Below are 16778 nucleotides of genomic sequence, written 5' to 3'. Positions count from 1 at the left end.
TCAGGCTCCTTATCTATGTTTCTAATCTAAACTGGCTTGCTAATACTGTCCTAGAACATTTCCTGCTTCTGTCTTTGCATTGGCAATCATAATTCTCTGGAATGTAGCCCCTCCTCATATCCTCCTAAAATCTCTGGCTTCCTTTCAAAGCCGGGGTTAGGTGCCACCCCCTACTCATGGCCTATCCAATTGTTAAGGTTCTGACCCTCTTGAAATTCATTTGCTTTTTATTTATCTGGATAATTGATGTGCCTTCACATCCATAGGATGGAAGCTACTTTAAGAGAAAATATTTTTTCCTGTGTTTGGCATAGTGCTTCATACATAGGTTTATTGAATTGAATGTTTGGAGGGAACCAAGTGCATCAGATAATGATAATGGATATTTAAATGTCCTAAAAGTTTGCATATCTCTTGAATAGGTATTATATTGTTATTATTATTATCCCTAGTTTGCTGATGAAGAAACTGGGGGTAGGAGAGGAGGGCTGTATGACTTGATAAAGGTCATACTGGAGTAAGGAGTGAGGCAAAAATTTGAACTCTGGTGCTCTGACACCATACCTTGGATGGTCTAGAATGTTCCCAAGGGCCACCTACAGGTACTGTAGGCCAGGAAATTTACATGTGATTTACATACACCAACTCATACCAGTTGTTTCTCCTCAGACATTTATTTCCAAGTACAACTGAAATTACTGCTGCCCTAGAGATAGTCATTTATTAATCTTCTCTCCAATATGTCCCCTGAGATATCCATCTCATCTGCTAGTACCAACCCAGATTATCAGTAGCAATCAAGGAGTCAACACTCACTGGAGAGGAAGATGAGAGACCCCAGACTATCAGGGTGAAAAGAGCCAAACCTTAAGGGAAATGCAATAGTTCAAGCGATCTAATTCAAATCCCTGAGTGCAAGGCACTGTCTGGGACTGTCTGGGGCTCAGGGCCATGTCCAGGCTGTATGACCAGTGAATGGGTCTGATGTGCAAAGCTATCCATGGAACAAAAGGGAGGCTTTTGTCAGCCTGGGCTTGGTTTCAACACAAATATGGGGCTTCCCTGAACATGTGCACCCAGTAAGTACCCTTTGAGGCCATGCTTTTGCCTCAAAAAAAGACCCCAAAATAAATCCTAAACTCATATTCCCAAAGTTTCTTGTGTGGAGGAGATATTGTAAAGATAATTCTGGAGCTTGGATGACTCTGCTTTTTCTTTTTTTTTTTAACTGATATTTCATGATTTTTTTCCAGTTACATATTATGAAAGTCTTATAACATTCATCCACCTGCATATATATAAGTTACACAATTTCCTTCCACCCTCCCTTCCCACCCCCCTCTCCTTAGCCGAGAATAGTCTAGAGAACATTGTACGTGCACATTTATATTTTATTATTTACAGTTGTACTAATATGCTTATGTATTAATCATTTTGTATATGAGGAATTAGGTCTAAGGAAAAAAGAAAGAAAACCATTGGATAGGAAGGAAAAATAAAAGAGAAACCTCTCTACTTTTTCTCAAGGTACACTGGAAACCGAAGCAGTGACCAGCTCTGGGGAAGGGCAGGAAGGAAGTCTGGTCCCCACCTCTGTAGCTTTTGTTCAGAAAGCTGGGTGACTTAATGGTGTGGCTACATGTGCTGCTGAGGAAAGAAGAAATCACACCCAAATCCATCATCTCAAATCACTAAATAAAGCCACAAATTTGTGCCAGCCAGAGCTCAGATACTCTGAGGATTGAGTCTCAAGATCAATACTAGTCTAACTTTTTTGTTTGTTTGTTTGTTTTGACAAGGCAATGGGGTAAGTGGCTTGCCCAAGGTCACACAGCTAGGTCATTATTAAGTGTCTGAGACCATATTTGAACTCAGATCCTTCTGACTCCAGGGCTGGTGCTCCATCTACTGCATTGCCTAGCTGCTCCCTGGACTAACTTTTGATGGGAAGTTTCTGAATCCTACATAGTAACAATGGTGGCAATAATCAATCATTCTATGTATAGTATAATGTACATAGACTTCACACACACACACACACACACACACACACACACACACACACACATACATAAACACTTTTAGGGGGGAGGCAATTGGGGTTATGTGACTTTCCCAGGATCACACAGTTAGTGTGTCAGAGGTCACCAGGTTGCCCCATCAACATTTATGTGGCAAGATTTTGAAATATTCAAAGCACTTCACAGAGCTCATCTCAGTCATCTACCCGGTCCAACCTCACTTTATACTTCTATAAAAGGAATGAATTGAATTGGATGATCTCTAGGGTCCCTTCCTGGGTAATTAGGTGGCAAAGTAGATAGAGTGCTGGAAGATAATTACTAGCTGTGTGACCTTGGGCAAGTCACTTCTCCCTGGTTACCTCAGTTTCCTTGTCTGTAAAATAAGCTGGAGGAGTGGGAAACCACACTAGTATCTTTGCCAAGAAAGCTCCAAATAGTGTCAAGATGAGTCAGACACAACTGAACAACAACAAAAAGGTCCCTTCCTACCTGCAGGATTTGGGGGTAAATTGCTTAACTTCTCTGAACCTCAATTTCTTTTTTTTATGAAAAATGAGCAATATTTTATTATAATTATAAATGATATCATTTACAGTCACTGGTAGTCACATATTAGCACTAAATAGCCTGGTGTTTTGCACACACACACACACACACACACACACACACACACACACACTCATTCAGCTAATTGGACCTCAATTTCTTTATCTGTAAAATGAGGAGGTTGGATTAAATGGCTTCTGAAATCCCTTCTAGCTCCAGATCTATTATTTCAGAAAAAAAATAAAATATGATCTGATTTATACTCTGGATTCAGTCAAGACTCTGGTCAGAATAGCTAGATAGCACAGTGGATAGAGCACCAGCCCTGTAGTCAGTAGGACCTGAATTCAAATCCAGTCTCAGACACTACAAATTTACTAGCAGTATGACTTTGGGCAAGTCACTTAACTTGTTTGCCTTAATCCACTGGAGGAGGAAATGGCATGACCCTTATGTGTGCTACAGTTATTGGGAGTCACAAAGAGTTGGACACAACTGAACAAGAAAGATAGATAGATAGATGGGTGTTTATATAACTATATGCTATATAAACACATATGTATACATAAACATATGCATATACACACATTTGAATTTTGGACTGAACTTATGTTTTTACTGATTCAGAAAATTCCCAATGAAGATAATTCCTTAGACTGATGTTATCTGTTCTTCAGTTTACAGTCATGGAGGACTGAATCTTATAGAAAGTGGCACTGTGAAATTAAATAAATGATTGTGTGACAGTATCAAAGTTACTTAGTGTCAAAATGGGGAATTAATCCAATAATTCCAGAATCTGAGTTTTGCATTCAATACTCTGAACTATTCTGAAAAGGACTGAGGGGGAAGGGTTATGTAAACCATTTTAATAGTCATGTATGTCTCTAGAAAGTGAATAAATAAGCAATATATGACTGAGCTCCAAATTTTCCATTAGTTCTGATTGTCATCAGGGAGTTATTATGAAAGATACAAGTTTAAAAGCTTATGCAGAGACACAGGGGCTCACATTGTCTGGGCATACTATCCTAAAAAACCTGAAAATCTATCATATCTCTGGGATAGCTAGGTGGCACAGTGGATAGAATGCTGGGCTTGGAGTTGGAAAGACTTTTCTCCATGAGTTCAAATCTAGCTGTATGACCCTGAGCAAGTCACTTAACCCTTTTTGCCTCAGTTTCCTGAGCCACAAAATGATCTGAAGAAGGAAATGATAACCCACTCCAGGATCTCTGCCAAGAATTGAGTCATTAGAGGCAGCTAGGTGGTACAGTGGATAGAGCACCTGCCCTGAAGTCAGGAAGACCTGAGTTCAAATGTGACCTCAGACATTTAATAATTACCTAGCTGTATGACCTTGGACAAGTTACTTTTGCCTTGCCAAAAAAAAATAAAGAAAAAAGAATGGGATCATGAAGGATCAGACCTGACTGATTTTTATCAAAAATGCATCTTTTTCTTTAAAGGTTTTTGCAAGGCAATGGGGTTAAGTGGCTTGCCCAAGGCCACACAGTTAGGTAATTATTAACTGTCTGAGGTTGGATTTAAACTCAGGTACTCCTGACTCCAGGGCCAGTGCTCTCTCCATGGCACCATCTAGCCACCCGAAAAATGCATCTTTTACATACTCAGAAATATACTTTCCCCATAACTAACCCTCCACTCCCCACCCCCTTCAATTCCTGCCTGACTCTTCATGATCCCATTTGGGGCTTTCTTGTCTCCTCTAGACACCCCAGCCCATTTTAGGTCTCTCCAAGGTTAGCCTTAAAAAAAAGGCAGCAAAAATGAGTTCAGCATCAGCTTTAGCAGTTCCTTCCCTCAGTCGAAAGTTAAAGTAACTAGAAAGTTCCCTCTCGAAGGTGAAATGCAAACTGGCTTAGCAGGTAGAGCAACAGAGCAAAAGAAATGCAACACCCAGCAGGGATTAGCGATAGGGGCACCCATCTTTTCTTCTCAGCAGAACAAACTTGATGAAAACTCTGTAATCTGTCTAAGCACTGTAATTACTTTCTCAGATGATCTCCTAATGTCTAAAAGAGAGAATACTTTTCCTTAGGGATTTTCCTCTGGGACTGTCTTGTCAGGGGGGAGGATGGGGAAGAGAAGAGACAAACAAAGAACTTGTTCCATGGAAGCTCTCACTCGACTGTTCCTGAGAGATGGGGAAGCCATCTCTTTAATCAGAGAATTATGATTTCCTAGTTCAGATTGTAAATTTCTTCCCCAGAACTTTCTAATTCCAAAGTTCAAGGGATAGCTATTCAACAGGTGAAGTGTACCACGAGCTGACCTGAAGACATGTTGACATAGCCCAGCAAATCTAGGATTATTTTGCATAGTTGGAAAGTATTTTCTCTCTGTTGAGCTGAAACCTAGCTAACTACCAAATTGCTCTTTGGAATTTCACACTCTTTTAAGCTCACAAGGACTTCTAGAAAAGTTTCCCAGACCCCTCATGTTGCCTCCCTCTTAAGACTGATTATCCAGTGAGTTGATAAATACAGTATAAGAATCTGGTTTCTAAAGAAAAAACAAAAGCAAAAACAAAACCCTCTAACATTATAAAAAATTTGAAGTAAGTTGAAAATGGTGATAGATGGTTGAAACTGTCAATCATTTAAATTTCTCTTAAATTTTTTGTTGTCTCTAATTTTTAAAGTAAATAAAAATAAAACTAGTTTGAAGTAAAAAGCCACTGGAGAGATAAAATTAGTCCAGAAAAAATAAATAGTAGTAGCACATGAATACAAATTAAAAAGTTCAAGTTCACATTATAATATCATTGGGATTCACAAGTATTAATTCTGATGAGGTGCAAAGACTGCTAGTTTGCTCTCCATAAAAATTTATTTATCTTTCAGTTGAATGAAACCTAATAAGGAAATTTCCATGCAAAATATATTGGCAAGACAAGGAACATTTTTTCCCAGGGGAAATTAGGTACTTAAGAGCTATCTTGCACATTGGTCATTTCTTTGTTATAAATATGAAAAATATATTTATCAAGGTTAATTTTAATATTATTTAATATTAATTATCAGATTAAATCATTTGCATATGAACTGAGAAAATTGTTTTATGAAAAATTTCTAGAAAGCACTTTGATATGAAAAAAAGGTAAAGAATCACTAATATTTGGAAACCATTGGCTTAATATATCAGGTCACCTACCAAATTATTAGGTTTAAATAGTAATTAAAATGGTTGAGATGGAGACAGCTAAATGGTGTGGTGGATAGAGCACCAACCTTGGAGTCAGAAGGACCTGAGTTCAAATGCGATCTCAGACACTCAATAATTACCTAGCTGTGTGATCTTAGGCAAGTCACTTAACACTATTGTCTTGCAAAACAAACAAAAAAGATTAAACCAAAGCCTGGTGAATCAAAGGAAAAGCAGTTTTGCATCATTCCAATACAGATACTGTAGTGATAGAATTGCCCATGTGTCCAAAAACCTTTTTTGATTAAATCCAAGCTAATATATTCCAATTTTTACATTGCAAGTAGCTGAAACAAAAGATGTAGTTTTAAATATGCTCATTTGATGTCTATATGTATGTATGTATGTAGCTGTTACTTTGTAAATTTGTTGATGCCAATGCTGACAAAATTAAAAAATCAATTTTCAATTTTCAAGATAAATGATAGATTTTTAAAAATGAAAATCATGAATGGTGAGAGATCCAACAAAACACAATTGAGATTACAATAAAATGGAGGCCAATAAGCACTGGTTTAAAAAAAGCACTGGTCACTTGCAGAATTTGGATACCTTGTAAGCAAGACAGATAATCACTTACACGGAGAAATGAGTGAAGAGGAACAATTTTTTTTTTTCAAATTATTACAAGAGCTATGTGGCAAAAAAAAAGCCATTAAAAGGAAAATTCCTTGTGTGACAATATGACAGCAGGGAATCAAAGCTCTTCTGCAGCAAAATATGCTTTTTTGTGTGACCATCTTTTTAAAGTTTATTTGAGCCAAAACAATTGTTATTTTTCTTGATGTTTGTCCTTCATTCTTTTTTTTAAGGTCTTTTTTTTTTTTTGCAAGGCAATGGGGTTAAGTGGCTTGCCCAAGGCCACACAGCTAGGTAATTATTAAGTGTCTGAGGTCGCATTTGAACTCAGGTCCTCCTGACTCCAAGGCCTGTGCTCTATCCACTGTGCCACCTAGCCACCCCATTGTCCTTCATTCTTAAAGAGGACCAGTGATATCACAGAGGGTGATTTCTTGACTTTCCAAAAAATTGGATTTAAGTGACGAAGAGCTGGGTGAAGTAGTCAGCCTCAATCTTCTCCAATCATTGAAATCCAATGGTAAGACAAAGCTCAAATTTACTGGTGATGATACAAGATGCACCATTTTTTGTAATGATAGCAATAAACATGAAATAAATTTAATTTATAAATCTTTTCTCCTAAAACTTGTGTTTGCTGGAGGTTTATACAAAACTGAGGATTCTAAATAGATCGATACAAGGGTCTCAGATTCATGCTGATACAGAAAGAAACATAACTACAATTATGAATATTTAAGGCAAAATATTTTTTCAGTTTGAAAAATGTGACCTACAAATGAAATAGAAGAAATAACCTGTTTATTATTCACTTGAAAAATCTATAAAAGAAATTCTTATTTTATCCTAAAAGCTAACATATTCCTAAATAAAAATAGTTAAGAAACTCATTTGCCATAGACATATATTTGGTATTATTCTTCTGAACATGAATGTTCTTGTTCAGACATGCCTTGTGAAGTACAAACAAGCATATGATCCTTAAATTCTGTTTCTTTTACTAGTGAATAAAGAGGTCTCTGTATGAACAATGTGTACATAAATTTGCAGAGAATATAAAAAGCAATACAAATTTTACTACTGTGCATATCTTATTTGTATGAAACAGAAATTTTCCATCATGGCTGTTACAAAAAAAAATAGCAATCTTGGAAAGTGATTGATACAGAACTTTAGGTAGCAATATCACAATGACATCATATCAAGAATCTTTGCATGGAAAAAAATTGCATATAGTTAAAGTACTCAATAAATGTGTCTTGCACATTGTTCATTTCTTTATTATAAATATGAAAGGTATAGTTATCAGTATTATTTCTAGTATTAGGATGTTATCAAATTATAACATTTGCATAGGAGCTGAGAAAATTGTTTTATGGTGTCTAGGAAGTATGAAAAAACGGTGAAGAATCACTAAAGTTTGGAAACCACTGGTTTAGTAACTATCCTGTACTTACATTTATACCCATTAGTTCTAATGTCCTGAATAGGAATGGGGAATGCATTTAGTTCACTATCCTTCACAATAACTTTTAAAAATTCTCTCTTCTCTCACATTTTTGTCTGGATATGTGATTTTATAAATATGGGGAACTCCTTATAAAAAAAACTTCCTCCAGAGACACACATTAATAACTTATCTGTAATTTATCATCTTCAGAGTTACCTAACTCACTGATTAGTTAATAAACAAATTATCCCCAGTCACATATATGGCTGGTTTATGTCAGAAGCATTACTTGCTGGTCCTCTAACTACCACATTCCACTATCTTTTATCCTGTTTATACACTCTTGAAACGCTTTCAAATATTCTTTTTTCCATATTTTTGTCCAATATATCCTTAGAGAGCGGGCATAGGCTTGAAGACAGGGATCAATTCTTCTATTACTCTAGCATCCCTTTGAGACATGATGCAGGAGAGCAGAGAGGTCATGATATGAGCTAATGAAGGTATGTATGTGTGGTACTTTTGTAAAGTCACAGAATCAAGTAACAGCAGAGTTGGAAGGTACCTCAGGGGCCATCTCCTAGGTCCAAGTTCTAAACAAATATCCCCTTTACAATAGACATAGAGACCCACAGGATCCTCCAGCCTCCATCTGCAATGATTTCCTGAGACTTTTCAATTACATGTTTTAATTTTTGGTAAAAATTTCCCAGTATCCTGCCAAAATCTATCTTCCTTAAATTACAAAGTACTACTTTTGTCATGGTACAGTATGGTTCCAATCCCTTTCACTCAGAAGACCAAAAGAAGCACAACAGGAAAGGTTTTTTTTGAAGTTTTGTATTTTGTCAAGTACAATTCATGTCTTCATATATGTAAATACATGATAAGCATTATCTTCCTTTCCCTGATCATCACAGTCGAGGACTTGCTGTTGAATTAACAAGTTGTTTCAAAATTGAAACATGCTCCCTTCCCAATTCCAAAAAGCAAATCTTCTAGGTGCAGCAATTTTACCATCTGGTCTGGTTATTCTTCTGCCTTTCAGCTTTTAACTTTTAGGCTAAAAAAGGTCTGAAAGTTAAAGAAAGGCTTCATTAACCCAGCTAATTCTTGGACTGTAAATTTAACCAATTGATAATTATCTTTAGGAGGAAATGTAGGACTGTGCCTTACTTGGCTTTGTAGCCCTCACAGCACCTGGCACAGCACCACTTCATAGGAGTTTAATAAATATTTGCCGATTAACCACAGAAATTAAAAAAAAAGTGACAATCTTAAAAACAAAAGCCAGTTATTTTTTTCCTGCTACATGGCACAGAATTCTCCCCTTCTTTGTCTTAGAAATCTTTTTTTTGGGGGGGAGGGGAGGTTTGAAGGGAAAGATAACATTTTTTGCTATTGCAGTTATTAGTTTCTGGGATGACACAAATGGTTTCCTTATCAATGTCACGCCTCATGTCTCTCACAAAATTTAAATTGCTTTAAACATTTAAAATAAGGAGAAATGTTGCTTCATGGTACTGTTTTACCCTTCAACCCCAAAGTCATAAAGGACCCTGAAAGTCATTTTTCTCTGAATATTAATTTTCGGTCATGCTTTTTTGCCTGTCTTGAATATTGTGGCACATGATTATCTAGCAACAATATCCAGATAAAACAAACACTATTCTTCAAACCCATAAGAGGAAAACAAACTGACCATCCTGTCCTCTTATAAATCTGAGGAAGGTTGTAATAGGGAATTTTAATTCTTTCTAAAAAGGTATTTTATAACTACTTCCTAAAGGACTTCTTAAAGGTCAAAGCAGAGAAGTGTACAGTGTCAAAAGTTTTTCCCACAAATATGAATTACTTTGAGTAGTTTTACATCCCATCTCTATACATTCCAAGCTCTCTTTACAAAATGACAATGATAATACAGAGAACAACACCACCGATGGTATTTCAGCAAGGACAAGACAATTCTTGTGAGGAAATTCAAGGATAAACTAAAGTGGCAGGAATTTAAAATTTTAAGAAATGGTCCTCTTGGGGAGGCTAGGTGGTGTAATGGATAAAACACCGGCCTTGGAGTCAGGAGTACCTGGGTTCAAATCCGGTCTCAGACACTTAATAATTACCTAGCTGTGTGGCCTTGGGCAAGCCACTTAACCCCGTTTGCCTTGCAAAAACCTAAAAAAAAGAAAAAAGAAAAAAAGAAAAGGTCTTCTTAATGACAGCTACAACTTGATAAAATCTAAATGTTATAACAACTTTTTTCAAGCACCAAGTTTATTGGCTCTGGATAGTCAGATCTCAATGGTGTGAAGAACCCAAAACATCATTTCTCTAGATCTTGGTCCTCCCCATGGCAGTGTATTGCTGTCTTTTTAAAGACCAATGGGGTTTTAAAAAAGGAGCTAGAAGCAAGACAGGTAAATTACAGGTCTATATGCCCCTGAAAATTTTTTTTTAAAAAAAGTATTCTAACCAAGATTATGGCTGAGGATTTACATAATGAAGGGTTTGGCAATCCTCTGATGGTTCCTATAGGATTAACCTCAGTGAGGTTGAAGAAATGCAAAGCTGTGCAAGCTAAGCAAATTAAAACCACAGGAGAAACCTCACTGTGTTTGATTTGTTTGAATTCAGCTATCCCAGTAAACACGGTAATTTTGGCACATATGAGGAAAACAAGGCCTGTATCTGAGTGCTGTGAGGATCCCATGATTAGCTTACCTTATCTATTCCCAGCCAAGCCCCTGCATACACTTAATGGTCTCACCACCTCCAGTCTTTCATCTCACACAAGGCAACGTGAATCAAGCCACCAGCTATCTGATGATCTTTAGCACTGACTTGAACGGGTTTCCTGGACACCCTGGCTTTCTGCTCTGCCTTTAGAAGGCAGCATATGAACAGGAAAGACAAAGGTCCCTCCTTTGAGGCAACCCCAGGAAACTGAAAGTTGAAAGACAATAAAGATTGCACAGCAGAAAAATTACGCTCTTGGGAGCTTGGTACAACTGTGAGGGATACACCCTACACTGGGTGTAGACATTTTGTGTTAACATATTAACACCAGCAACTGAGTTCATAGTACTTATGGGTTAAACTCAAAAGTGACAATTTAAAACAAAAATGGAGATACTGCCCACTGGGTTCATAAGCCTGAAAACTAGGAGACATTATTCTTAAAAGTCACCTCATTAGAAAACCCCTGTGGGCATATCCCTTCATCTCTGCCTTATTTAGAAAACAATGGTCCAAACAGGGGGAAGAGCAAGCTCTGCAGATCACTGGACTGCTCTGGTTATATGCTGCAGTTCACAGGTATAAGATTTTAATTTGTCCCTTCAAGTTACTGAATCTTTTTTCTTTCGGAAAGGTGACTTCAGTCTTTTCCACACACTGCTTTTGGGTTTAGATTTCTTTTCCATAGCCAGAACTGCCTCCTTTTCCTTCTTACGGATCTCCCTCACAAGGGCATGGAACACGTCATCGATGTAGTACCGGTAGGCAGCTGAAGTTTCAAAAAAGGGGCAACTGAATTCACGGGCCAAAGCTATGCCTTCTTCTTTGGTGACCTTGGAGAAAGAACACAATACGAAGTTGTTAAAAAAAAAAATTTGTTCCCTGCCAATGGGATGGGTTGCTGTCCTATGAGATAATAAGCTCCTCATTATTAAATGCATCCAGGCAGAGGAGGAGTGGATAAACACTGGTCAAGGAGGCAACATAGATTTTTGCACTGTGCAGAAGATGGAACTCATGACCTTTTAATTTTAGCATCTATGAAGCTAAGATTTAGGCCAAGCACTGGCTCATACCAAAACCAACTGATTTGAATCTACCTTTCTAAAAAATAATTTTATCTATCAAATTCTATAATCCTGTTGATATGCTTTTGGCAGATAAAGTGATTAAAACAAGAGAAAGACTTTCTGCTATGAACTAAAAGCTAATAATTTTGTTTCTCCTCACTCTTAGAGAAACTTTTAAAAAGCTAAGACCTATTCCTAAAATCTTCCTTTGTGTCTCCCAAATGATTCTCACAAGTGTTGTCAAGAAGTGAAACCTTTGTACTTTGAGCTAAGTTCCTCACCTGTTTAGGGGATGATATCCAGGGACCCACTCATGCTTATTTAAGAGAGTCTTCATTTGTCACCTGATCTTCTTTTGCAATAGAGAATCACAGCATCATAGACTGAAAGCTAGAAGGGACCCTCGAAGGTCATCTAGTCTTACTTCCCTCATTTCAGAGATGAGAAACCTCTGATGTAGAATGGTTGGAAGACTTCCCCAAGATTATATAGGTAGAAAATGGTAGAAGTGGGATACAAACTAAGGTCTTCTGTGCCCTTTCCACTGGCCATACGGTCTGTCCTACATTGTAAATGTATGGTTTATTTCTTTCACAAAAAAATATTCCCCAGAATAGTTTGCATCCAAAATGTTTTTGCATTATATTGATAGCAAGGAGATTTTCAGATGTCCCCCACTTAGGAGACACAAATAGTAAAATTTCCATTCAAGGTAAAAGTAGACAGAGACAAAAGGAGAGAAAGCATCAGACAGCACCAACAGAATCTTCCTCTCATTCTTACTTGTCGCAGCTGTCTCAGGTCAGACTTGTTTCCTACTAGGACCACAGGTGTGTCATCTGTCCTTCGAACTCGATAGATCAGTTGTTTAAATTCTCGAACTTCATGGAAACTTCGACGGTCCGTAATAGAGTAACAAATGATAAATCCTTCACCTGCCCTCATATATTGGTCCCTCATGGCTGTGAACTCTGCCTAGAAAAGAAATATTGAACATTCTGTTTTGTCAGAACTAGAAGCAAATATAGTACCTGGTTGCCCAAGATTAAGGAAGAAGTATATTGATTACCTGCTATCCTGAGTCAGAGTGCATGAAAAGAAAAAGACAGAATTGGGCTAATGATCTCATCTATATCAACTTTTCCAATCCCTTCACTAGAGTTAAAGTTTTCATTACTAGAGCTTTAAAAATCACGCACCTGTCCAGCTGTGTCCAATATATCCAGATTAGCAGGTTCATCATCAATCCGGATTCGGATTTTATATGCATCTTCTATAAAAGGGAAGACATGCATAAATTTAGTTAGTATTATAAACCATTGGAAAAACTAAGGACACGACTGAGTAAAATTTGATCTTAGTTTAAGCATTATGTCTTTTTCTATTTAGCAGAATAAGATATAGGCTGAGTTCCCTAAGGACCTACATTTTCTTGGAGAAATGTTTTAAATCCACAATCCTCAAAGATTTGTCTCATTTCTAATTTTTTTTTTGTTTAGATTTCTGCAAGGCAGTGGGGTTAAGTGGCTTGCCCAAGGCCACACAACTAGGTAATTATTTAGTGTTTGAGGCCGAATTTGAACTCAGGTACTCCTGACTCCAGGGCCAGTGCTCTATCCACTGCACCACCTAACTGCCCCGATTTGTCTCATTTAAGTACATCACAAACTTATGCCTATAATTTAAAATTGTTTATGTTTTATTGATATATTTGTTTATAAATACTTTAAATTTCAATCTAAGAAAATTTTCATTCTTCTATTATTGATATTTTATATAACATCTAAATAATGAGAATATGACTTCTTTTAAAGACATCTAGTAAAAAGAAATGCTACAATATGTTTTGGCTTGCTGGAGGTAATCCTAATTGTCAAAACTATTTGTCCCACTTGTATCTTTCAAGCATCCTTTTTCTTAGGCTAGTACTGAAAAGTGACTGACATTCATAAATATTTAATGACTACAGATATTTGTCTTTGTAAAAAATGAAAAAATCCTTCCATACCCCTATCTCCCAGGTCTGTAACTTGGTCTAAAAAAGTAAACAAGGAAAATAAACCCAGGATTATGGCTTCCTCATAAGGAATTAACATATAAAATTATTAATTTTTGAAAGTGTTTCTGAAGCACTCATTAACCTAGTACTAGTCAGTAGACTGAAACTGAAGTCAGAAATGCTATGTTCAAAACCTAACTGGCATTTGTGTGACTATGGGCAAAAATCACTTGACTTTCTATTTCTCAGTGTCTTTTGTAAAATGAAGGAGCTGGATGAGATGCCAAGGTCTATTCCAGCTCTATATCTGATGAATCTATGATTTTATAATCAAAATCAAATTTATTTCTCAAATGCTCAGAAGAGCTCCATAGTCAGTGTCAGTTAAGTTATATACAGTATATTAAAAAAATATGCCCTCTCTTTCTGCAGATCCAGTCCATTAGAAAGACCATGTACAAGGTTGGTCTACTGTGGCATACCAATGGGCTCTAATGTGAACCAGCAATCCTTTATATGTAAAGAGAAGATAGGGCCTGCCTCAATGGATATTCTTCCAGGGGGGTGGCCTGGCATTTAAATTCTGCTTTGTGGGGGCTGCCCCTGAGCTGAACAGCAGCTACAGTGAATGATCCCTCAAAGTATGCTTTAATACTGTGAAGTAAGCTGTCTAAATCAATCTGATTTTTTGGAACTTGGAGGTAACAGTCACATTATCTTATGCCCTGATCAATCAACATGTTTTTAATCACCTGGCACTGGTCTAGGTCCTGGGGATACAAAGGCAATGAATGAATAAATATTCTCAAGGACCTTACAATCTATTTGATGATAATGAATCATTCACATTTTTATAAGGGTCTAAATTTTACAAAGAATTTTCAATTTTCATTACAAGAACCCAGTAAGGCAGTGAAAAGATATTCTTACAACATGCTTGACAATGTCACTTTCCTGCTTAAAACCTCTAGAGACTCCTAGTTGTTTCTAGAATAAAATACACACTCCTAGGTTTGACATTTAAAGTCCTTCACAATTTGGCCACAACCTACTTTTCCAGGTCATTCCAGCAAATTGATTTAAACTGTTGCATTTTCCACTTTGCCCAATCTAGCCCCTATGCCTGGCCTGTATTCTCTCACTTGTGACTCCTGGAATCCCTAGGTTCTTTCAAGGCCCAAAGCAGGTTAACACCTCTTAAAAGAGGCTCTTGATTCCCTACCAGTTATAAGGGGGCAAGACACTTTGCATAGATTTTATATTTACTTATCTGTGTATCTGCTGTTCCCCCAATAGAAAGTAATTTCATTGTGGGAAGATTCTGTTTCATTTTGTGTCTCTGTATCATGAGCCTAGCATACCTTAAGCATTTGATGTCTTTTGAATGAATGACTGAATTCAAGGACAATTATGTGACTTTTACATAAGACACTAATGCATTTTAAACAGGTTAAGTTACCCAATCAGTCAACAATCATTTATTAAGAAATTACTCTGATCCAGGTGTTAGAGGTATGAATTCAAAAGGTAAAAAGGTAAGCAATGACAAAGTTGGCACTGGAGGCCCAGATTCTCTGACTCCAAATCCACTGAATCACAAAGTCAAACCTTTGAGAAGCATGACGGGTTTGGTTTTTAAGTTTTTGCAAGGCTGTGGGGTTAAGTGATCGCCCAAGTTCACACAGCTAGGTAATTATTATATGTCTGACACCAGATCTGAACTTAGGTCCTCCTGACTCCAGAGCTGGTGCTCTATCCACTGTGCCACCCAGCTGCCCCAATGATTTTTTTTAAAGCCCAAGCAAAGCAAACAGTAAATTTCCTCCTCTCACAAGAGTCTTTGCTATCAGCAGAGTCAAGACTGTGCAGAGGCGCTGCTTAAGGCCTCACCACATTATCAATATCAGGTAACAGGAAGCAAAGGCAGGGACTCCTGGTGGAGACGTCCAGCCTGTGTTTGGGGTAGGGAGAGTTCAGTGGGCTGGCTCTGCTTGCTTTTCTGCTTCCCTTTGTGGCAATCTGAACAGGCTGACTCATAGTTACGGAGTACCTCTCCAATTAGGCCTTCAGAGAAGTGACACGCCAGAAGGGGCTCCAAAAGAGTTTCATTTCAGCATTTTCCCCTCTTCCTTCCTATTTAACATTTTTTACTCAGCTGAAGGGGAAGAGAGGCGGCACTGATGCTCCACATCCTATGTGGATATTTAGATGGCAGCAAGGACGGAGGACTCACAGAGGTGGTTCTGCTCTCTCTAAGGCTCGCATAGGCCCTTTCTAGAGGAGCTTCCTTTGGAACCTGGTGCATTCTTGATCAGTGGGCAGAGGGGGTCACCGGATCAGCTCTGACGCTGCGCAAGACCTCGGGACTTAGATACGGACCAGCTAAGGAGAAAACTTTGGGTCAAGGAGGTGAAATAATGGGGCCAAGGCCCCCCCAAGGCAGGATGGGAGGGCTGTTCCTTCTAAGCAGGTGCTGAGAGGGGGCTACTAGGGGCTGAGGGAGCCCGGCTCGTGCAGCTTCAGGCGCGGGCCTCGGTCCCCGGGGCCGGGGGCGCCGGCCCTCCTTACCGATGGTGGGGTCGTGGTCCTCGGGGAAGCGGTGGCTGATGAACTGCATGGTCATGGCTGCGAAGGAGGAAGCGAGAGCTCGTGAGGAGGCCGGGCCGGCGCCACCCCCCACCCCCGCTGTGCTGGGCAGGGAAACTGAGGCGGGCCCGCCAGGAGTCACCTACCGCTCTTGCCCACGCCCCCGGCGCCCAGCATCACCAGCTTGTACTCGCGGGACTGCGCCGCCGCCGCCAACGCCGCCGCCGCCGCCGAGCCTCCGGAGGGGCCGCCGCCGCCGCCGCCGCCCGCGCGCGCGCCCGCCTCCATCCCGTCCCGGGCGCGCGGCGGAGGGGCACGGCCCCGCCCTGCGGCCTGGCCCCCTGCCCGGGCGTGCGCGCCCCCACGGAGGCGCCGGGCCGGAGCCCCCGGGCGATGCGATGGGAGGGCCCGCGGCGCCGCGCCGCGCTCTCGGCCTCCCCCGCCCGCGCGCCTCCGGGACCCCTGACCTGTGACCCCTCCCGCGGCTGGGGGAGATGGCAATGGCGCCGGCGGCCACGGTCCGGACGGGAGGGGGCAGGGCCCGCGGCCCCGTGACGCGC

At 39.4% G+C, this 16778-nt stretch overlaps 1 protein-coding gene across 1 annotated transcript; it reads right to left on the bottom strand.

Moving 5' to 3' along the window:
* Nucleotides 1–7018: 7018 nt before the first annotated feature.
* Nucleotides 7019–16506, bottom strand: RIT1 (Ras like without CAAX 1). Its single transcript, XM_074223266.1, has 5 exons — nt 16365–16506; nt 16201–16257; nt 12833–12906; nt 12417–12608; nt 7019–11396 (listed from the first exon to the last, which is right to left on the bottom strand). The coding sequence occupies exons 1-5, from the start codon at nt 16504–16506 to the stop codon at nt 11166–11168; spliced, it is 696 nt and encodes a 231-aa protein (XP_074079367.1). The 3' UTR covers nt 7019–11165.
* Between the last annotated feature and the right edge of the window lie 272 nt (nt 16507–16778).

This window comes from Macrotis lagotis, chromosome 2 (genome assembly GCF_037893015.1).
Source record: "Macrotis lagotis isolate mMagLag1 chromosome 2, bilby.v1.9.chrom.fasta, whole genome shotgun sequence".
Taxonomy (NCBI): Eukaryota; Metazoa; Chordata; class Mammalia; order Peramelemorphia; family Peramelidae; genus Macrotis; species Macrotis lagotis.
The sequence above is the reverse complement of the archived record's forward strand: the minus strand, read 5'-3'. Positions and strand labels throughout refer to the sequence as shown.